General features: G+C 40.1%; 1 protein-coding gene across 1 annotated transcript in view; it reads right to left on the bottom strand.

Annotated features, from left to right (window-relative positions):
• Positions 1-23,520, bottom strand: part of DNAH11 (dynein axonemal heavy chain 11) — a gene marked incomplete at its 5' end in the record, with an annotated part of 313,916 nt that overhangs the window by 140,709 nt on the left and 149,687 nt on the right. Inside the window, 4 exons of the mRNA XM_079711490.1 lie at positions 1,779-1,983; positions 6,015-6,188; positions 10,895-11,026; positions 14,636-14,786. Of these exons, the coding sequence (XP_079567616.1) occupies positions 1,779-1,983; positions 6,015-6,188; positions 10,895-11,026; positions 14,636-14,786 (662 nt within the window). The remainder of the gene's footprint in view (positions 1-1,778; positions 1,984-6,014; positions 6,189-10,894; positions 11,027-14,635; positions 14,787-23,520) is intronic.

Below are 23,520 nucleotides of genomic sequence, written 5' to 3' on the forward strand. Positions count from 1 at the left end.
CACAACCCATCTCTTCTTTTTAGCCTTCTGTGCTCCTGTTTATAGGATTAACATCTCCCAGTCAACCAGATGCAAAGCCTGAATTTAGTCTTTCCCTCCTGGTCCCTGATTGGCCCAACCACAGCCTGTACATGTCTCTTCCTTTTCGCCTTTCCCTCTACAACTCTAGTCCAGGGCACCATTTCATTTGGCTAGCACACTGCTCAAGGGGACTGGTCTCCCCACCACAGACTTCTCCTCCCAAAGCAGAGCTTGCATCTTGTCAGTTCCTTGCTCCCCATCAATGGCTCACCATTTCCTACCATATGAAATATGTTCTCTTCCGCTTGCATCTCGGCCCTCTCTACAGTCACAGTGACCAGCCATCCCAGGTTGCCTGGGATGATCCCAGTTTTAGTACTACAAGTCCCATATCTTCCCAGTCTTTGGCAAAGTAGACAACTGGTCACTCCACCTATAACATAACTCCAACCCACCACTCCAGCCTTTGCCCTATCTTCTGCCTGACCACTATGCTTCAGTCAACTTAGAGATTCAATTAATTGAATGTGTCCCACAATTTCCTCTCTTTCATGTCTTTGCTTAAGCTGATTCTTCTAGCCTAAGTCCCCTTTTTGCCTGCATACCATCCCATCTCAAAGGTCTGAAACCCTTTCTTTAGAGTACACTAGCTCTTTCTATTCCTCATGCTAATAGGCAATGTCTAAATCTATTCATGCCTGTATCCCTTCCAAGAATTAGCAAGCTGAACTTTGTTCAACTACTGAATTGCAGCCCTAGTCTTCCATTTACAAGCAATAAAGTGATCCCTTCTTCTGTGTCTGCAAATGAAAAACATGTATTGTACACAGTGTCTGGAGAGAAAGTAGATAAATCATACATATTTGCTAAAGAAATGAATGAAAAACTTCTGAGTCAGCTTTTTAACTGTTCCAGTCACAATGATGAAGAAGACAAACTTGATTAAGAAAGAGATTACAGAAAAATCGTTCTTGGCTGAGTTGATGTCCGTGATAAGAAAATATGTTATTAATCTTTACTGATAGAGCTGAGAAAACAGCAACACCACACACAACAAGAAAACACGTTCAGGGCAACAGGTTTCCTACAGTAGTGGACAGAAGGGAGTTCTGCTGCCCCCATACAGCACAGCCCCATTGCTGTGCTGGCCAGAGTGACAGAGTTACCACTATCAGCTCTTTATATCGATATCAGTGCTTGTCTACTTCTCACATCTACTTCATGTGCCCTTCCAAACTCAGAATGCCCAAAATCTATGCGGTTCCTTTGATTATGCTGACACATGTATTCAACAGTTAAAAATTATTCTCATAGCTCTTCTAAGATTTAACTAACAACCTGGGGCCTGTCATTTCATCAATACAATTTGAATGAACTTCCCCCTAAATCAATCCCTCACTTGAAAAGGTAACCAGTGCACTCTTCCTGGAGTATATTCTTTTGTTGCTAGGGCTCCGTGAAATTGATTAAAGCTAACCAAATGGTTTAGAGGCAAAGCAATGAACACTGTTGATGTAAATTCTTGCTGTTCTATATTCTATAGAGTAGTAACCCAAATAAAGCCAGGAGTGATATGGAAAGCCAAAAATCACAATATTTAAACAAAGGATATTTAGCCAGAATGGTGATAAGTAAAAATACATCCTAAGCAAAACGTCTAAAGCCTAGAAAAAGTAATCATTTCTTTGGGCTGCATGTTCTGGCCTTGATAGTTTCTGATCTCTTGTTTCTGAAGTATAAACAGGAGGAACACTTACTCTGCAGAGCTGCCGATGTTGTGTAGTAGTTGAAAGGCACATGGGACATGATATAAGCCTCGGAGAGACCTGCTAGTATGTCACCTACAAAGACTGTTTTTCCCACTCCAGCGTTTCCTACCAGCATCAGCGGCTGTCCTTTCTCAAGCAGCAACTCTATGAAATATTGAAGACGAGTTGTGTCTGATGTGTGAACCAGAACCCTCTGGGGGGAAAAATAGAATGAGAGAAAGATCAGAGAGAGAGGCATTGCAAAATTTTGTATCTGAACCAACATAGTCATTTTAGAATTGAGATCAAATGAATTCTTAGTTCTAAACAGCCAGTTAGGAGAGATCCCACTTAATTTCTTGTTTTGAATGATCAGTTCAGACATCACAGCCTGAGAAGAGCAGCTGGGTAGTGCCATCAAAGTGCCACAGCAGAAGCAACTGATTTATTTTTTCCAATTAAGAGCTAGCACCGAAGGCTCCCTATCACAGAATACCTACACTCTGCCTAACCTTGTGTTACACATACAAGGGAATGTAATAAATGCTTAAGAAACTGTCCACCACTCTTTAGGAGATAATAAAGCATGTGAAAAGCCAAGCCATATATAAAAAAAATTGGTAGCAATCCCTGGGCCCAATAAGATTAATGATTAATGTGCAAAATGATTAGGCACAATCCACGCTAAAGGAGTTCAGTGCAAGGAGAGACCAGCTTGGAGGAAACAGGCATTAAGTGAAATATTCACAAATCCAAAGCACTGTTGAAACTTACTGTGCATTGTTTTGTTAAAAATTCTCATAACATGTTTCTGTTTTGAAAATTGAATATTTATTTAGATGCTACATTGTTTCACCAAAAATTAGAGGTGGCTTACAAGAACACAATAAAACGAAGAATACAAATAAATAAAAGCCAGACTCAGGGAACAGAGACTAATATAAAAGATGAGGAGAAGGGGAAGCAGACACAGACACGCAGGAAAGAGAAGCCTGCATGGTGATTAAAGAGAATTGAATATGTCTTACATTTCTTGGTGGCCAAATTAAAAAGGCGATTAAAAAAACTACTTGCAGGATTTATATTGCCCATAAGAAAAACACATAAACTTTGTAATAAGGTTCTTCCCTACATGGCTAGCATATACTGACTGAGTATTTTATAGATCATTCAAGATCATCTTCATGATGATGAGCATTTCCTCTAGGACTTCACTTGAATTCAGTGATACTCTCAGGATCTGCTGAAAGGCAGACTATTCTGTGCTACATTGAACAGTCCTAGATGACTTTTTAAAATTAGACTTGAGTTCTATAACATTTTTTTCCTTTCTTGCTGCTAGTTGTCATCCTTTGCTGTTTAATTTGGCTATTGATATTGGCTCTTTTGTCCACACATTAATACCAATAATTAACACCTACTGAGAGCTGAGTATGTGACAGGTATCATGCTGAGCCCTTTGCATGCATTGCATCCTGTGACACTCATAAACCTATGAGGAGAGTTTTGTTATCATTTCCATTTCAGAGATGATGAAGTTAAAGCTAAGAGAACATTCATAACTTGGCCAAACTCATAGGTGGTAGTACTTAGATTCAAACTCAAATCTGTCTGGAGCCTGCGCCTTATCTTACCTACCACGCAGAATGCTCTGCTGAGCACGGACTGTATACACATTACCTGATGTCTTGCTACCTCTATTTCTCCATATGTAAAAAGGCTAGTAACAGTCCCTGCCTTAGAAAATTGTCATAAGGATTAAATTAGTTAACCTATGGAAATAAAGCACTTAGAAAAGGTCCTGACATACTATAATGTCATATTAGTATTTGCTACTATTATTGGCTCAATATGGTTCTCCTCTAAAATGTTAAGAAGCTTTTAGTCAAATAACCACATTTGGTGCATCTGTGTATAAAGTAAGACTATGAAGTCCTGATAGGTTCTCTGTTGAATAAAATGCATCACTGATAAGGTGCGTCAACCTTGTGATACCATTTTTTTGGTCGTGTGTGTGTGTGTGTGTGTGTGTGTGTGTGTGTGTGTTTCTTTTGGTTAAGTACAAATCCTCAGCTTTCAACCAGCTAGATAATACTGTTAGGTAGCTGAAGTCTAGACAGGCTGAGCTGAAATAGAGATGTCAATATCTATAAAGCAGATGGAGCAGACCTTGTTGGTTGCCTCCCAGAATCCATCTGTCCACTTCTTCCCTCCTGCCAGAGCCCCACTTTGTTCAAGTCTCTGCCCCTCCTGCACACAACCTGACTCCTGCAATGGTGTGATGATCGTCAGAGCTTAACCTCATTACCCGGGCCTGAGACTGGGTTAGAGGTGGCATGTGACCCCTGGTGAACTGGATACAGGGGGCAGTCTGCTCTGGGGCTTCTGCAAAGAGTTTCTTCAGTCTTAATAAAACATATGAGAAAGTCTTCTTTCCTCCTAACTTGTTTCCTTCGAACTCCTGGGACCACTAGAGTCATCTTGAGATCAGGAGGGATACCAGTCTTCAAGTGAGGCCAGTGTTAAGGCGAGAAGATCTGAATCCTTGGTGATATCACCAAGTCATAAGGCCTTCCTACCTCTGAATTCCTGCTTTGTAAAATGATAAGTTTCCTCCTGGTTAAGTGGTTATAGGGTGAAATGTGTCCTCCCAAAATTCATGTTGGAGCCCTAACCCCAGTGTCACAGAATATGACTGTATTTGGAGATAAGGCCTTTAAAGAGGTGATTAAGTTTAAATGAGGCTGAGAGAGTGGGACTTAATCCAATCTGACTGATGTTCTTGTAGGAAGAAGAAATTTGGACACACTTCAAGACGGTGTCCAGGGATGTGTGTATACAGAGGAAGGACCATGTGAGGACACAGCAAGAGGTGGCCATCTACAAGCCAAGGACAGAGGCCTCAGGAGAAACCAAATCTACTAACACTTCAAACTTGGACTTCTAGCCCCTAAGACTATGAGAAAAATTAATTTCTGATGTTTAAGCCGCTCAGTCTCTGGTAGTTTGTCATGATATCCCTAGCACACTAATACAAGCAGAGTAGGCCCCTAATTCAAAATGACTGGTAAAACGGAAATGTGAATACAAAGAATACACATGGGGAAAATGCCATCATGTGAAGATTTGAGGAATGTTGCCACATTGCAAGGAACACCAAGATTTCCAGCAAACCACCCGAAGCTAGGAGAGATTTTCCCTTACAGCCCTCAGAAGGAAGCAATCCTGCTAACACCTTTATTTTCAACTTCTAGCCTCCAAAACTGTGAGACAATAAATTTCTGTTGTTGAAGCCACCTAGTTTGTGGTACTTGGTTACTGTAGCTCCAAGAAACTCACACTGGATTTTCTTTTATTTCACACTATCTGCCTCCTAATTAGTGTAGAAATCACCTATACGCATTTCATATGGCACTACTTGAAATAATAAGCTCCAAAATCAGTCAAAATGACATGATTTTGAGAAAGAAATATAATGAAAAGCAAAACAGATTGAGGCAGAATTAGAAGATGGTTAAAGAATAACTTGATATATAAAAATGTAGAATAATTTATAAACAGTTAAAAGATGATAAAGATTCATTTAGATTTGTGAGCTGCCATGTGAATTTGAAAATATGAGTAAGAAAATCAAACATTCATTTTATGGCTTGAGGAGTAAAGGAAAGAAGTTATATGTGAAAAGCACTGTTTAAGAAATTCACACTAAGGTCAGAAATAAGACTCATTAAACTAATAGAAACAGGCTCCCAATTTTTATAAAATCACACAATTTTTCTAGGAAAATCTAAAGAAAGCTGTTACCACAGAATTAAATGGAAATAAATTAAAAAAAAGAAGTTGTAGAAATATAGAAACCATCCCACTAATCATTCCTATAACTTGAGATTCTTCTCTCCAAGGAAATATGTTATATGCTGACCATACCAACAGTAATTTATTGATCAGGGAGGGAAAAAAAGACTGCTCAAAAACAAACAAACAGGGCTTCCCTGGTGGCACAGTGGTTGAGAGTCCGCCTGCCGATGCAGAGGACACGGGGTCATGCCCCGGTCTGGGAGGATCCCACATGCCACGGAGCGGCTGGGCCTGTGAGCCATGGCCGCTGAGCCTGCACGTCCGGAGCCTGTGCTCCGCAACGGGAGAGGCCACAGCAGTGAGAGGCCCGCGTACCGCAAAAAACAAACAAACAAGGCTCAAACCAGCATCATGTGGCTTGAAGAGCACTATGTTCCCCACACCAACCTGCAGAGGTGCCTCTGGATCCATAGTAAATTGGGGGATTTTATCAGCCCAAGGCAAGAATTTCTTAGTTTTGTGGTCCAGATAATAATCAAAAATTGTTCCCTGGGATGGAAACTTCACTGCTTTCATCTCTTTATGCCACCACTGACTGAATCCAGCTTGACAACCAGAAACCTAAGGAGAGCAAGAGAAATTCTTATTGCAGACTTAAGAGTAATTTTGAACACACAGAAAGCCCCTGCAAATCTGGCTGATCACAGTGTTTGCAGTGTACAGACTCATAATTACAAATGGGATTGAGTAACTGACCCAAGAAAAAATAAATAACTAGAAGGAAGCTATAATGAATGACAATACCATCAAGGCAGAAAGCTATAATTGCCATATGTCCATCAGGTACAAATTTTCTGGAGTAATTATGAACTTAAAGAACAAGGTAAGCTTAGATGAACCTTAGATGACCCCGAGGTTATTCAATTCAATAATGGGCTATCATGCAAATCACCATGCTATAAGACAGTGGTTAGCAAATGGTGGTATTGATTTCTACCAATATCTCCATGAACTGAGGGTAAAATGAGGAAAGTAAGAACAAAGGAATACTTAAAAAAATTAGTAACATTATTGATTTAAATACTATTCTTTGAGCTTATAGCCTTCCTGGAAGTTTTGGTGTTAAAATATCCCTTCCTTTATAAAGCTATGGTGATAATAAATGGTCATTTTAAAATAAATGCCCTTATTCAGAAAAGCAGACAGTTGGTAACCCTATTTCATTCCTCCAAATCATTATTGAAATGTTGCTGGTCTTTGAAATTGGAAATCTGAGAAGCTCTGCCATGAGGGAAAGAACTTGGACTTGGTTTTCTAGCACAGCACAACTGAGTGGTCTAGCTGAAAACTCCACAAATTCCTGCCCTAGAAGAGAATCTTCCAGAGAAGATGACAGCGTAGGAAACAGGTTCTCCTTGCTAGAAGGTGCTTGTTTTTATACGACGACAGGTACAAGCCCTTTGCTGCTAGATTAGGGTTTGGAAAATGGAGGAGGGGAAATTCCAACTGTGTACTAGCAACTAACAACCCCTTCTGTATCTACAGGCTGACCTGGCCTAGACTCTTACATCCACAGGATGAGCTGTCAAAGTGAGTTTTGGTGAACTCTAAAAACACTGTGCATGGTCCATTGCATTCAGCAATCTCACTTATCTAAGACTTCAACTCCCATTTTTCTCCAGAAGAATTCTTAAACTTGCTTTTACTTTGGTGTCCTTATGTCCGTGGACTACGGCCCACTTTTTGTACGACACTATCTCACACACACAAATAGAGACAGACAGGATGGCTGGAGGATAGGAGAGTGTGGTCGGGGCTTAGAGGGGTGATCAGCCATAGCAGGAAGAGCTGATCCCATCACTTTCCAAACAAGCCGAGCTCGTATTCCTACCCACCACCAGTCATAAGTCAATGAGTTTAGGTTCATTTCAGTTATGTTCAGATTGGTGTCATGAGATTTTTTTTATCACCCTATAAAAGTTGGTCTGAAATCAAGTTCATTCAGAAGGTATTCCTTATCTGGCACCAGTCTCTGTAGGCAGGATACATACGACTTTCTACTTTACATTAAAATTTGCTTCACCTAACCGCTACACCAGCAAAGTGGTTTTGATGACACATTTTGAATCATTCATTCATTCACTGAAATGCATTTTGTTCTATAGTGGGGAAGAAAACAAACAGGGTTTCTGCCCTCATAGAGTTTATGGGAAAGAGAAAGGGGGAGCCATGAGGAAGCATGGTGCGAGCAGAGGTGAAGCCAATAAAAAGACAAATAAACAGGCGCCTTGAAAGTTGACGCTGCTGGAAGTGAGAGAAATGGGTGAATCTATTTTAACTGGATGTTCAGGGAAGCCATCTCTGAGAACGGGCACATATTAGAGAGAAGACCATTCCAGGAAGCAGGAAGAGGTCAGCATGTGCAAATATCTTATGGTACGAAACAACCTGTGTTCCAGAAACTGGCCGGTGCAGCTGGAAGGGAGAGAGGGGAGGGAGCAGCAGAGGAAGAAGTAGGGAGAGAGGCTGCGCCAGACCCAGAGGCCGTGTAAAGAGTGTCACATTTCAACGTTTTATCTTAAAAGCAATTAAAGTGTTGTAAACTCAGTAGTGTATCATATAACCCAATTTACATTAAAAAAAATCGCTCTGGCTGCTGAGTGAATAATAGATTATGGGGCAAGTATAGAAGCAGAAAGACCAGTGAGGAGCTTACTTCAGAAGCCAAGTGAGAAGGGATAACGGCTGTTTATAGAAGGCTCAGGGAGGGTTGATGGGGGACCAATTTTGGAAGGTGTTTGCAATAGCCTGGGTTAAGAACACAGGTCCTGAGTCAGTCTGCTGCAGCTTGAACTTGCCTCAGACATTAGTTGGCCATGTTCCCAAGCGGGCTAACTTATCTAAGTTTCAGTTCCTTTTTTTGTAAAAGAAGAAGAATAGTTGTACCTATATAGACAGGTTTTATTTTTTTGAAGATTCAGCGAGCTAGCCTATTAAGAGCCCTGAGCATGTTCCCTGACATACAGTAGGCACCCAAATTTGTTGAATAAATGGCTATCCTAAGACTCTTTCTTGGGTCTGTTTCATTCATGTTTCCAACTTCATAGCCTTTCTTTTGAATGCTTCACGGTTAAAGTCTTTTTGAAAATTTAAAGATGATGATGATGATGATGATGATGATATCAACTATTAATTGGGGAAAGAGTGTCTGGGAGAGGAAGGGGACCATGTGATGCCCAGCTGCTGGCTTGAATAACTGGCTGGAAGGCTGCCAGGTTGGGAAACTGCAAAGACGAAAAGAGGATCAGCTGGGAGGAAGGTGAGCTGTTATGATCAGGAGTAGAAAGATCTCAGCTGTCAACCTCCTACTCATGTGATTTTACCTGGTTGTATGCCCTGGAAAAGGAAAACCCTTCTGGAGAGCACTGGAAAAAAGACAAAACCCATGAGGTTTTGGGGCAGAGGGGGAGAGAGGGAGAGTCTGCATGTGGTCTCCATGAAGGAGAAATCCACACATATAAATTTTGCCTTTGAGAAAAACCATGTGAAGTCACCCAATATTCTCACTCAGGCAACAGAGGCTATATTCTTTAGAAAGCACTTGGAGATTACCGAAGGAAATGTGGCTTCTGAGAAGGGTCAGAATAAGATATAGAATGCCAAGTGAATGCCAGATTTATTTATAGATATAATTTATGGTTACCTAGTGACAAGAAGAGGAACTGGCCCACAGGTTATAGCAACCATGGATTTTAGAACCTACAGTGAGTAAACCAAGAAATTTGGGTCATTCTTGGCTGTGATGCCTTCCAATTTAAACTCCCTGTTTACATCTGGAAACACTTAGGGAAGCCTGGAAGACATATGCTATCTATTTTTAATTCAAAGATTCAGAGGTACCCATAGAAGCACTACAACCATGAGAGATCCTGGTGTACCATGGATGGCTTGTGGAGAGAGAGATACATGAGTGGGAATCCTGATGTCACCATTTCCCATCAGTCAAGTTACTTTGCCTCTCTGAGCTTTACTTTATCTGCACAGTGAGGATACCTTGAAGAATTACTGTAAAGATTACATGAAAAAATCTATACAGAGAGGTGCACGGGAGAGATTAGATGTGCAAATTTCTAAAGGTGAAAAACTCCCACTTTGTACTTCGGCAAGTCTAAGCAGTTTGTGTGTGGTACATGTCGTGTGTGTGGGCGTGAGCACACGTATGTGTGTGTGTGTGTGTGCACATCTATGCAAGTTCGTATCTCAAGTGTTTGCCCAAAAGAACTCAGAAGCCACAAACGGACTATACTAGCGATGCTGTGTAGGAATGATAGCTTTACTTTAGGCTGAAGGAAACAACAATGGACAGGAACCAGCCTGAGGTTGACTATTAATCACAACCATTACCCTAGGAATCATGTGTGAGACCACTTAGAGGGTAAGAGGACTAGAGACCTGGCAACCAATTTGAATGTTATTATGTGCTATGGATTGAATTGTCTCCCCACCAAAATTCATATGCTGAAGGCTTAATCCCCAATGTGGTGGTATTTGGAGATGGGGCCTTTGGGAGGGGATTATGTTTAGATTAGTGACTTTACAAGAAAAGACAGAAGAAAACTTTTTATCTTTCTCTCTCTCTGCCATGTGAGGACACAGAAAAAGGTATCCGTCTGCAAGGCATGAGAAGGGTCCTCGCCAGAACTCAACCGTGCTGGCACCCTGAGTTTGGACTTGCAGCCTCCAGAACTGAGAGAAAGTAAATTTCTGATGTTTAAGCCACCCAGGCTATGATACTTTGTTATGGGAGCCCAAGCCAAAACAATGTGGTAGCCCACAACAATCTAAAGATGATACACTCCTGAATTAAGGCTGTAGGGATAGAGAAGAGGGGACAGATGTGACAGCTATTTTCTAACTGAAAGGATCTGACGACCATGGGATGTAGAAATAAGATGATGTCTCCCAGGTTTTTAACTAGAGCAACTGGGAGAAATGCATCACTGAGGAAAAGATGAAAGAGGAAGAGCAAATATGGGGGTGGGGCAGATGAAGCACCCTGTGTCAGGCACACTGAAGCACTGCTGGTATTGACATGGAACCTTGAATTCAGAAGACAGATCTGATGGAAGGCTATGGATTTGACCTTATCAGCCAAAGAGAGCACCACCAGCCTGAATGAGCTTGCTGACAATGTACAGGCTGAGGAGAGAATAGGGCAAGTAGGACAGATTTATGATAATATACATTTTAAAAAACCCCACAGGGATCACATAGAATAATATTTCCCCCCAAATAAAACTGGTTCTATAAACGATTTCTACACATACCTGATCTTGTAGTAGAATGCCTCCAAATGCCCAGATACAAGCAAAGACAAAATAGACCTCATAAACCTCCTTCGGGCTGTCAGAAGGTACATTTTCAGGAGTCAACAAACATTCCAAAAGAGTGCAAATAGTCTAAAGAAAAAGAAAAAGCCATTCTTTCAGGGAAACTTTTTTTAAAACAGTGAAGTAAGTTCACAGGGCTTATTAACAAATCCACTGTACCCTTAAGAGATTCTGTGATTTTTCCCCGTTCTGTGATTTGCTACCCCGTGAGACACAAAAATGGCGGTCTTGGGTTTCTGAGTCAGTGGTGGACATCCTTGGCCACTTTCAACCAAACTAATCTTCTAGGTAACAATAAACTGTTAAAAAAAAAACCCTATTATCATAAATCCTCCAATAATCACTGTAATAAAGAGAAATACATAAAACCAAAAAGAAAAAAATAATGGAGATATAGCTGGGCTGTCTTTTTTATAAATAGGGAGTCATATTACTACATACTACACATAGTGGGTATATTCTATAGACCACTTTCTCACTTAAAAACAAACTAAAGGCATTTCTCCTTTTCCGTAAGGGTTGCCCTACAATATCACTGGGAATGAAGGCACTAGATGGAAAGGCTATGCAACCATTTCCCACGGTTTGACATTTAGATAACCCACTTTCCCTTAGTACTTTGGCAGCTGTTTGCCCCACCTGTTGTCATAAATTTAGAAAGTTGGATGGACAGCCTCAGCCTGTGGCATTTTTTAGGCAGGACACTAAATTTAACCCTGGAAGAAATGCTGTTCAGGAACTTCCTCTTCACCTCCAGGTGAAACGGCTCTATTGGTCTGAAACACACTCCGTGTCCAGGGCAATCAGGTCAGTAAGGAGGGAACATGGCTGCTGCAAACACCTTTGTCATGTGAAATCATAACCATAATGAACATGTTTTTGAGCTAGTTCTCTAAAGCAGCAGTCCCCAACTTTTTGGCACCAGGGACCGGTTTCGTGGAAGACAATTTTTCCATGGACGGCAGGGGCAGTGGGGGGGATGGTTCAGGAGATAATGTGAGCAATGGAGGGGGAGCAACGGGGAGCGAGAGGCAGATGAAGCTTCCTCGCTGGCCCGCCGCTCACCTCCTGCTGTGTGGCCCGGTTCCTAACAGGCCATGGGACCAGTACTGGGCTGAGGCCCGGGGGTTGGGGACCCCTGCTCTAAAGCACAAAAATGGTTGTCATGAGTTAGTACTGTCATAGACCCTCAAAACTCATGATACCCTTCCCCCAGTTTTTGGAGGCAGCAGTAGATTTTTATCACTATCATACACACAGCTACGGAAGCTATAACAAAGCATGTCATGTGTGTGCCTCTCCTTCCCAACCATGAGAGGTGGGGAAAATCCATGGTAACATGGAAAATGGGTCCTGGACATAATTTGGAAATGTTTTCAAAATTTAAATAGTTGAGCGCCTGTTATACTTTTCAGTCTCTCTTGATTTCCATTATTTTATATTGTGCCATGACTGCCAATTTAAAATAATCTTCTAATGGAATAAAACTCACCAATTTGTTATCAAGAAAAATAATGTAAAACTCTGAGGCTTTGCTATTCCTGAGTAGAAGACATGTAAGTCTAAGGAACTGTTAAAATCAAAATGAAAAAGACTGAAAGGTCTGAATATGACATTATCCACTGATTTGAACATGCTGATAACTCACCTGATTTTTTGTTTTCTCCCAAACACAGTACTTGGAAAACATTTTAAGCTCTGTGCCAGCAATTAATAAAATCATACCTTGGTGTATATTCTGAATGAGTTAAAACACCTTACCAAACATAAAGCAAAAAAGTTTCATATATTGGAAAACATAGTACATTAATTTCTTAAAGTAGCCTTTTAAAAAGAATGAAATAATGCCATTTACAGCTACATGGATGGACCTAGAGGTGATCATACTAAGTGAAGTCAGACAAAGAAAGGCAGATATCATATGATATCACTTCTATGTGGAATCTAAAATATAACACAAACGAACTTATCTATGAAACAGAGACAGACTCAGACATAGAGAACAGACTTGTGGTTGCCAAGGGGAAGTGGGGCTGGAGGGATGGACTGGGAGTTTGGGATTAGCGGATGCCAACTAGTATATGTAGAATGGATAAACAACAAGGTCATATTGTATAGCACAAAGTATATTCAATATCCTGTGATAAACCACAGTGGAAAAGAATATGAAAAAGAATATATATACATACATATATATGTGTATATATGTGTGTGCATATACACATAACTGAATCACTTTGCTGTATACCAGTATGTATAACACAACATTGTAAATCAATTATACTTCAATAAAAATAAGGTAGTCTTCTTAAGCTATTCTCTTGTACACTCATTTTTGTCTCAAATTTTGTCCTTATAAGCAATCACTGCAAAGAGACGACTTTATACAACAGCAGCCAAAAAAGGAGTTAAGGATAAAATGCCATTTCTGAGTACTACAAAAGGAGGAAGTGAGAGCAAAAATCATATTAATTCCTACTGACTTATTTTCACACTACTCTTGAGTGAAAAAGTTCGCACCAGAGAAACACAAATACACAAGTCGAGAAGGAACTCGATACTTGCTTTTTTGCAAGTATTACACCAGAGGACGTCTAATTAGGCTAACCACAAAATTAATTCATTATGAATAAATTCAGACCTGCTTTCAGAAATAAATTATACCTCAGATAATTACTGTTGAAGACTATCGTTTTCTTAATTGGTGTGTGAATTATCCGAAAACCTGAACTTTCTCTTCTTATTAGGCTTGTGACTATTTCTAATTTAGCTTCAAACAAATTCTGTACCATAGTAACTTCACGGTAACAAAGTACTTCAAAACCAATTTTGCTCCTAAAGAGACACAAGTAAAGGTTTCTAACTGTAAACCTTCTGTGAAGTTTTAGACTTGTAAAGGCTGGGGAAAGTTATTCTTCACGCTGAGATTAAGATCACAACCTTCATTTCTGTGTGCTGTGAATTATTTTCATTTCCTGCCGTGACAATGTATCATATATACTCTCCACTCTAACCAGCTGTCTCACAATGAGGATCAGAAAAAAAAAAGCTATCCCTGAAATACTATGAACTAGACTGACCTGACTTGAGGACTATTTTTGGGAGGGGGAGAAAAGAAAGGGAAGAGAGAGTGGGAGGCCTGGCAGGGTGGTGCCCGACGAGGTGGAGTTCAGAAGCTTTATCTTACTCACCAGCCAACATCTTTAATTGCATGAATTTTTTGTATTCAAAAACAACACACTGAGCACCTTCTCTGGGCCAGTTACTTAGGAAACAGAAAAATAAATGAGGCTGTTACTATCCTGTTCTTCTTATTCCACGCAAATATACTTGGGAAGAACACAATGATTCAATAATGTATTTGGCACCTACTATGTGCTTGGCATTATGGAAATCTCTGGAGATATAAAAATGGTAAAAGGTGGCTTCAGTCCTCTGGTTCACAGTCTTGTGAAAGAAACAGACCACAAACCCAAATGGTCATAGCATGTGATAGGCGTGTGATAGAGGATTGCAAAAAGCACTGGGGAACACGGGGGCTGGGGTGGGGGAGGGTTGGAGCAACCTAACCATTCCAGAAACCATTGCATCTTTTTGAACAAGCAAGAACTTCTATTCTGATCAAGCCACACTACCACATCAGGACTAGAGTATGAAACGGTGTGACCCAGGACAAACCTGCACCAGGCTGCTCTCTGGAATTGAAGTGATGGTTTTAAAGCTTGTTCTCAGCTTATCCAAGCACGCAGGAATGTATTTATCAAAAAGGATCGTTAAATTGGCCTTTTCTGACTGATGCTGCCTTCTGTCTATCCAACTGGCCACATACCTGAGAAAGAACACAGAAAAGCTTTTATGGACACCGGGCTTGAAAAGCAAAATTCCACCAACTCAAAAGCTTCCCCCTTCAACACAGCTTGGTCCAACACTTCAGGGACACGTTGAGTGGGTTCATTCTATTTTTCAAATGGCAAATATTTTAAAATGACCCTTTAAAAACTTGTTTTAATGGCCATTTTTACCTTAATGAAAAGAATGTAAAAGAAACTCCTAATAGCACTTAGAAACCCAACATAATAGACAGTAAGTAGGCCATTACTGAGCATTTATAAGGAAGTACAGTTTGTCATTTCCTAGAGGACTGAAACTATTTTCAGAGGGTAAACTTTACTTATGAAAACAGCTTGGGATTTTTCTTGATGAAAACTGGCATCAATTACTTAGTAATGAGAAATCAGTTACAAATAAAAAGGTGAAAATTCCATAGGGGCTATTTCCAAGTCCCTCCTTGTTCACTGGACTGAATGTAACTCTAACCTGATAGCTGCTAATGTGGTTCCAGTAAGTGGCTCTAAAATGGTATCTCACACTTGGGTACCTGTGTATGAATCTGAAGCTTATAAAATGTTACCAATTTTGATACATTCATATCTCTAACATATTAATAAAACACTACTTATCAATAAAAGGAAACATGACTTAGTAGCACCCACCGTAGTCTCTGGAAAGAAACTGTATGATATGACATGGAAAAACAACTGCTCAAAGAGTTCTCATCAAATAGGAAGCAGTGATCACAAATACATATAGCTGCCACCAGAGACGCAGTGTGACCAGACCCATGACAGCTACACCTTGCTTTAAGCAAATCAGATTTCATATTTTTAATATCAGAAGAAATTAAGGCGAGATGATTATCTTAGAAAAGGCTCCCTTTGATATTCACAAGCCTTCACAATAGGGTTTTATTAAATATTCAACTACCTATACACTACTGCTAGATTTATAAAATATCTACTGTCAAAACATTTTCCAGGTCCAAGAGGAATGATTTTCAGCTGAAGTACAGTCGCATGATGGTAACTGAGAGACCACTTCTGGTGCTCCATGAGTTGCATCCAGTGGGCACCATGGAACAATGGAATGCAGGGGTTAGGTAGTGGGAATGAAGGCCACACCTACCACTCAGCTACTCATTTTACTCTTCATAAGCTGTCAGAAGTGGAATCTTAGTATCCAGAGCTTATTGCGGGGAGGGGGAGCAGGGGAGAGAACTGTTTAGGGAGATGGAGCTCTAAGACTGCCTGGGTCTTTATCCATTTTTTAACTCTGTTACCTTGGGCAAGTCAGTTAACCTCTCTGTGCCTCAAGTTTCTCATCTGTCAATGGAGATAATAATGAAATGCACTTTCTAGGGTTGTTCTGAGCAGCAAACGAGTTCTCATGTATTAAGTGCTTACATTAACATCTGGCATATAACAAATTCTCAATCAGTGCTACTCATTAGCACAGAGTTGGTGGATTTGGGAGAACTGGGAGAACTGGGTTCGGATCCTGGCTCTGCCTCTCTGATCATCGCCTAAAGACAGTATGTTCGGTAGGGCTTAAGAGTTGGTAGGCAGTGCCCTGATGCATGTAACAAATTCTACCCCTACTCCCCACCCCTGTCTTTGGTCTCTGTGGGGTCAGAAGGCTGTGCAGGGGTAACTAGGAGCTGCAGTGTCAACACAGCCCCAAGAGGCGGAAGTGGTCTTTGCACTTAGGGGACATGTAATAGCTACTTCATTGACCCACGTCGGCAGTAGCCGAAGTCTCAAAAAGGAGAGCCGACCAGGCCCACGAGCAAATGATGCTGTTGTACCAATTACGTCCACAAATAAGAAAGTGAGTTCAATCAAACCAGGAGACGTGGTAAGAGCTGATCCTGACCGGGGGAAAAAAAACAACCAACAAAAATGACCTCTGCTAGAGGTCAAGCACACCACACAGCATTAAAAAAAAAAAAAAAAAAAGTCTGTATTGTTAAATATGGACAGGTTTAAATTTCATGTATAAATTACTGCTAAATTTAGTAAACATTAAAAGACAGCAAATTATCTTCAGCAATGGCAAAAACTGAAGCTATATTTTTGTATTGTTGCCAATTCCTTTCACCTTACTTCGTATAGAAGTTTCTCATGATTTTTAAAAGATGCTGTAGATTTGAACATGGCCAAATGAAACACACTGCTATCATACAACATACAAGTGAAAATATCATACTTATTTATTCCTTACCTACATAAGTGATCACCCACATTGCTGCCCCTGCCTCAGGAAATAGCTACACTGTGATGCCTTAATGCATCATCTTAATGCCAACGTCTAGGTCACTAACAGAGAATCTTTGGCTCATCAGTGCTTGCAAATATATTCCATATAAGCAGCTGTGTTGCTCTTCTTCCTTCTCTAGAACTGCTATAGGCACATCACAGGAAGTCTAAAGTCCATCAGTTTAGAAACTATATAGGTAGCCAAAGTCTTCAGGCTTCTGAAGGCTTTTTTAATTTATTACTCTGTAGTCTGCGGTTGGAATCCTGTCATACAGGATAGCAGGGATTCATCAGAGTTCTCTATAGTTTGCCCCTCACAGCTACAGCTGGGTTTTCTATTATTCACAGTGGCCTGGAAAATAGCAGAAGTTAAAAGGACCCACAGATCAGGAGTGTACACTGATGATTTCTGAATCTGTATGTTTACACATATAAACAATATCCAAAGATGAAAGGATGGGATTGCAGGGGTAGAAGACAACAAGCTTATCCGATGCAGGTGAGAGAACGAGTGAGACAAAGGCAAAAGAATATTTTCAGCTAAATTATTAGAGAAATACAAATCAAAACTACAATGAGGTACCACCTCACACTGGTCAGAATGGCCATAATTAAAAAGTCTACAAATAATAAATGTTGGCTAGGACAGGGAGAAAAGGGAACCCTCCTACACTGTTGGTGGGGAGGTAAATTGGTACAGCCACTATGGAAAACGGTATGGAGGTTTCTCAAAAAAAGCTAAAAATAGAACTGCCATATGATCCAGAAATCCCACTCCTGGGCATATATCAGGAAAAAAATATAATTCAAGGGGTTTCCCTGGTGGTGCAGTGGTTGAGAGTCCACCTGCCGATGCAGGGGACACGGGTTCGTGCCCTGGTCTGGGAAGATCCCACATGCCGCGGAGTGGTTGGGTCCGTAAGCCATGGCCGCTGAGCCTGCGTGTCCAGAGCCTGTGCTCCGCAATGGGAGAGGCCCGTGTACCGCAAAAAAAAAAAAAAAAAAAAAAAAAAAAAAAAAAAATATATATATATATATATATATATATATATAGAGAGAGAGAGAGAGAGAGAGAGAGAGAGAGATAATTCGAAAAAATACATGCACCCCTGTGTTCATAGCAGCACTATTCACAATACCCAAGACATGGAAACAACCTAAATGTCCACTGACAGGTGAATGGATAAAGAAGATGTGGTATATATATATATACAATGGAATATTACTCAGCTGTTAAAAAAAGAAAGAAAGAAATAATGCCATTTGTAGCAGCAACATGAATGGACCTAGAGCTTATTATACAAAGTGAAGTCAGTCAGAAAGAGACAAATACCATATGATATCACTTATATGTGGAATATAAAATATGACACAAATGAACTTATCTATCAACACAAAATAGAAACAGACTCATAGACACAGAGAACAGACTTGTGGTTGCCATGGGGGAGGGATGGATTGGGAGTTTGGGATTGGCAGAGGCAAAGTATTATATATATATGTATAACTTAATCACTTTGCTGTATACCTGAAACTAACACAACGTTGTAAATCAACTATATTTCAATAAAGTCAATTTTTTAAAAAGGAGTATTTTCAGCTAAAGTAATAGAGAAAGAAGTATGATCTCAAGTTGTGGCTACCAAAAGTTATCTTCCAGGAATCAGACAAAATTCCAGAAATACTCCTGCATTTTCCTATCATTATGTACAAGCCATGCGATACACAGTTTGGTAGATCTCACTTTCACTTATGTTCACTTTAAATAATTTAAATAATTATAAATGAATTTAATTCATTACCTGTTTGTTTTTCCCTTTCCATGCATCTTATTCTTTTCTACTAGAAAAACTTCTCACTGATCATAATCTTCAGAAATTTTCTTCTAACTCCTGCTTTCTCTATTATCTCAAGATCTCAACAGACATATATGAACTGTCTAGGATTCTTCCAGTAAACTTACTTAGAACTCAGAATTAAAATAGTATTTGATTTCTAGAACTAGTCACATAATGATGTGAGTTTAAGGATGTTGTTTGACCTCATACCTGTAAAATGTGGACATAAAATTATGCTTTTAAATAGCTCAGTGAATTTTAACAAAAATATTCCAAGTAGCTTAAGCAATAATGGCACTCTATTTAGTCCCACAGAGATACTATGAACCCCACAGAGATACTATGAACATAGTATTTCATAATCTCTTCTATCCAAAATATCTTATCCGTTCCCATAATATGAATTAAGAAAATATATTTCCTAACTCTGTTCACTGAAAGGTCTAGAAGCAATGACATACCAGTGGCAATGAGCCCTCCTAGCATCCCTATCTTGGATTCTAAATATCACTCCTTATACGAAAAGCAGTCACTTCCAGCTCCTTAGAGAAATGGGTGAAAGAAGCATAGGGGAAGTAAAGTCCGAGATGAGCCAGAAGCATCTGCGTTAGCCAGAAAGCAAAGTGCTCAAAGACTTAGAAGAACAAGTACAAAGGAACATGCAAGGGGCTGGCTTGAAGGGGGTGCTGCTGGCAATATTTAGGGCAACTTGAGCATGCAAAAGAATACTGTTGGCAATGAATCATAACCCATTGAACTAAGACAAAAGAAGCCATGAATAGAAAATGACACTCCTCAAAAAGAAAAAAGGGGGGAGAGTGAAAAAGAGAGAGAGGAAGGAAGGAAGGGAGGAAGGAGAGTAGAAGGGGAGGAAAAGTTCTTTACTAAAAATGTCACCTAATATATGGAGACAGAAGGGTTGACCCACTTTGTAACCACCAATGGGTTATTCTTCGAAATGTCTGGCTTGTTCTCTTCAAAACTGTAAATGTCATGAAAGAAAAAGGTGGGTGGATATTCTAGATTAAAGGAGAAAACAGAGATATGTAGATGCAATGCATGGTCCTTGTTTTGATGCTGGATTTTTTTTTAAAGCTACAGAGGAAATTCCCAGGGTAGCTGGGAAATTGTGAAAAATTACTGTTTTTTTTTTTTTTTTTTGCGGTATGTGGGCCTCTCACTGTTGTGGCCTCTCCCGCCACGGAGCTCAGGCTCTGGACGTGCAGGCTCAGCGGCCACGGCTCACGGGCCCAGCCGCTCCGCGGCATGTGGGATCTTCCCGGACTGGGGCACGAACCCGTGTCCCCTGCATCGGCAGGCGGACTCTCAACCACTGTGCCACCAGGGAAGCCCTACTGTTTGTTTTGATAGTATTATATCAAAGATGAATTTCCTAGGTATGTTAATTGAATTATGTTCATGTAGGAGAATACCCTAGTTCTTAGGAGAGAGATGCTGAAGTACTTAGGGATGAACTGTCAATGTCTCCAACTTACTTTCAGATAATTCAGCAAAAAATAAATAAAAGTAGAAAATATAGGGGACTACCCTGGTGGCGTAGTGGATAAGGCTCCGTGCTTTCAATGCAGGGGGCCCGGGTTCGATCCCTGGCTAGGGAACTAGATGCCACATGCATGCCGCAACTAAGAGTTCACATGCCACAACTAAGGAGCCCACTTGCTGCAACTAAGGAGCCCGTGAGCCACAGCTAAGACCTGGTGCAACCAAATAAAAAAATAAATATAAAAAAATAAAATATATGTCTCTCTCTGCCTGTGAGAGGGAGTCTATGTACAGCCAAAGGAAATTAAATTGGGTAAAACTGTAAAAATTGATGACTGCAGGAAAAGAGTGCATGGTTGGACAACGTATTACCTACCACCTTTTCAATTTTTCTATATTTTTGAACACTTTTGAATTAAAAAGTCAGGGAAAATTGAGACAGATACTGGTTTGGGAAATTAGGTTGATAACTATATTGATCTCAGAAGGTAATTAGGGATTAAATGAATCAATACATGTAAAGCTATCACATTTTTAATATTATGACATTAAAGTAAGGTAATAAATTATCCAATAAATATGGAGTTAAAAATATACCACCCCCAACTTGAAAGAGCCACTTTTTGGTAGTTCATTGAAAGTTTCTGGCAGTAGGAGGTAAAAATATAAAAATATCCTTTACAGAAGATTCCCATTATTTTGGATAATGACCTGGATGGACCCTTTGGTCACACATATGAAAATTAAAACCTACCCATTGATCTTAAATTTAAAAAAACCTCCATGAAAATAAAATCTAATGGTGAAGAACGGTTTAACTTTCTCAAGAATGTAAATTGGGTGACTCTTTTGCCAAACTGTGACCTCTGACTTATGAGATAAAAGTCTTTCTTTAAATGGGGATTTAGACCGCTTTTGTTAGCACAAATCTCCATATGTTATTAAAACTGAACTACGGAGACCTTGGGAACTGTGAGATTCACTACTGAAATCAGACCACACCAGTGGGGGTGGGGGGTACAAGACTGCCTCTGCTATCCATATGGGGGAGTCAAGGGGCACTGGAGATTTTCCGTCAGCTAGACCCCGATCAACAGAAGCATCCTAGGAGACAGTCAAAACCCTAGCTGGGGAAAGGAGCTATTAGCTCAAGAAGAACTCTCCATTTTAGAGTTTTAAAAATCACTCCCTCCCCTAGCCAATGAAGGTTTACCTTCACAGAAACCTGGGTATGGCTCTACTTGGCTGCTGAGTTAGAGAATGAGACTTTTAGTAAATAAATCAGTACACAGAAAAGTAGCCTGGAGGAGTGCATGAGTCAGGCATCTGGCAGGGAACAGAGGTCATCCTCAAATGAGGATAATAGGGAAGGATCAATAAAAGGACTATTGGCAAAGGTGTGGGCGGAAGCAGGGAAACTGGACAGGAGAGTGCCATGTCATGGGGTGATGGCTGAGAAATGGTGAGAGCACCCGCGGCTGCAGGGACAAGAGAAGGAAGGGCTATCAAAACCTGGAAGCAAAGAATCTCATGGAGAGATTTACGAGGACCTGCTGATGAAGGTCACCGTCATCCTGATGCGCTCCTGCAGGGAGGGAGCCAAGGGAATGAATAGCCTAACCTCACTCTCTTTTCTCCCTCTCATTTCCTGCCAGGGCTCCTAACTGGCCAAACCAACCAGAAGCCAGAGGGCAAGGAGCCCATTGATGTGGTCCACACAGGATGGCCGCTGGGAGCACAGAGCAGGGTGGAGGGGTAAAGAGAAGATATCTGACACAAGAAGCACGCCAGGCACCAGCACGTGTTCATGGGCAGAGCTCAGATGTTTCTACAGCGCATAGTGGAAATACGAGAGGGGGTGACAAGGGACCACCAGAATGAATTATGGAAAGTGTAAGCATTTGAAGAGTAAGTAAGTGGGCACAATAAAATTGTTCTAAATCAAAGCATCAGTACTGTTCATGTATGCATATTATGTGTATACATACAAACACACAAATGTTCACTAAATGATATACTTATATCTATGTGCTCCATATGAGCTATTATTATTACTTATTCACTTAGTCAACAAATATATGTCTTAACATGTGCAAGGTGTGAACAGGGTAATGTCCAACTAAAAATGACAACTGCATACAGGTGCTAATTTAATGACTTTTAAGTTAGTCTAATTAATTAACTTTAAATTTAATTGCTAACATTTTCTTCAAATAATCAAATACATTTTTAGCATTCTTAGAAACCTAAGATTAAAAAAAGAAATGTTTACAAAAACAACAAAGAACCCAAACAACTAGATTAAAAAACAGGCAAAGGACTGAAATGGGCATTTCTCCAAAGAAAATATACAAATGGCCAATAAACACATGAAAAGATGCTCAAATGATTAATCATTAGAAAAATGTAAATCAAAACTGGAATGAGATACCACTCCACACCCATTAGAATGGTTATTATAAAGAGTAGAGAAAATAACAAGTACTGGTGGGGTCATGCAGAAATTGGAACTCTTGTGCTCTACTGATGGGAATGTAAAATGGAGTAGCCACTAATGGAAAACAGTATGGCAGTTCCTCCAAAAATTTGAAACAAAATTACCATATGATCTAGCCATTCCACTTGTACATATATGTATCAAAAATAATTGAAAGCTGGGACTCAAAGAGATTATGCCCGTGTTCACAGAAGTATTATTTGCAACAGTCAAAAGGGAGAAGCAGCCCAAGTATCTACAGAAGGATGAATGGATAAACAATATGAGATATATATATCTCTACCAAATGGAATATCATTCAGCTTTGAAAAGGAAGGACATTCCGGCACCTGCTGTAACAAGCATGAACTTTGAAGACATTATGCTAAGTGAAATAAGCCCAGCACAAAAAGACAATTACTACATGATTCAATTTATAAGAAGCACCTAGAGTATTCAAATTCATAGAGAGAAAGTAGAAAGGAGGTGGGGATGCTGGGAGGGCTACTGCTTAGTGCATATGGGGCTTCAGTTTGGGAAGATGCAAAAGGTTCTGGAGATGGATGGTAATGATGGTTGTACAACAACGTGAATGTACCTAATGCCTCTGAACTTTACACTTAAAAATGGTAAATTCAACATTCATGTATATTT

The sequence above is a fragment of the Hyperoodon ampullatus genome (genome assembly GCF_949752795.1).
Source record: "Hyperoodon ampullatus genome assembly, chromosome: 9".
Lineage (NCBI taxonomy): Eukaryota > Metazoa > Chordata > Mammalia > Artiodactyla > Ziphiidae > Hyperoodon > Hyperoodon ampullatus.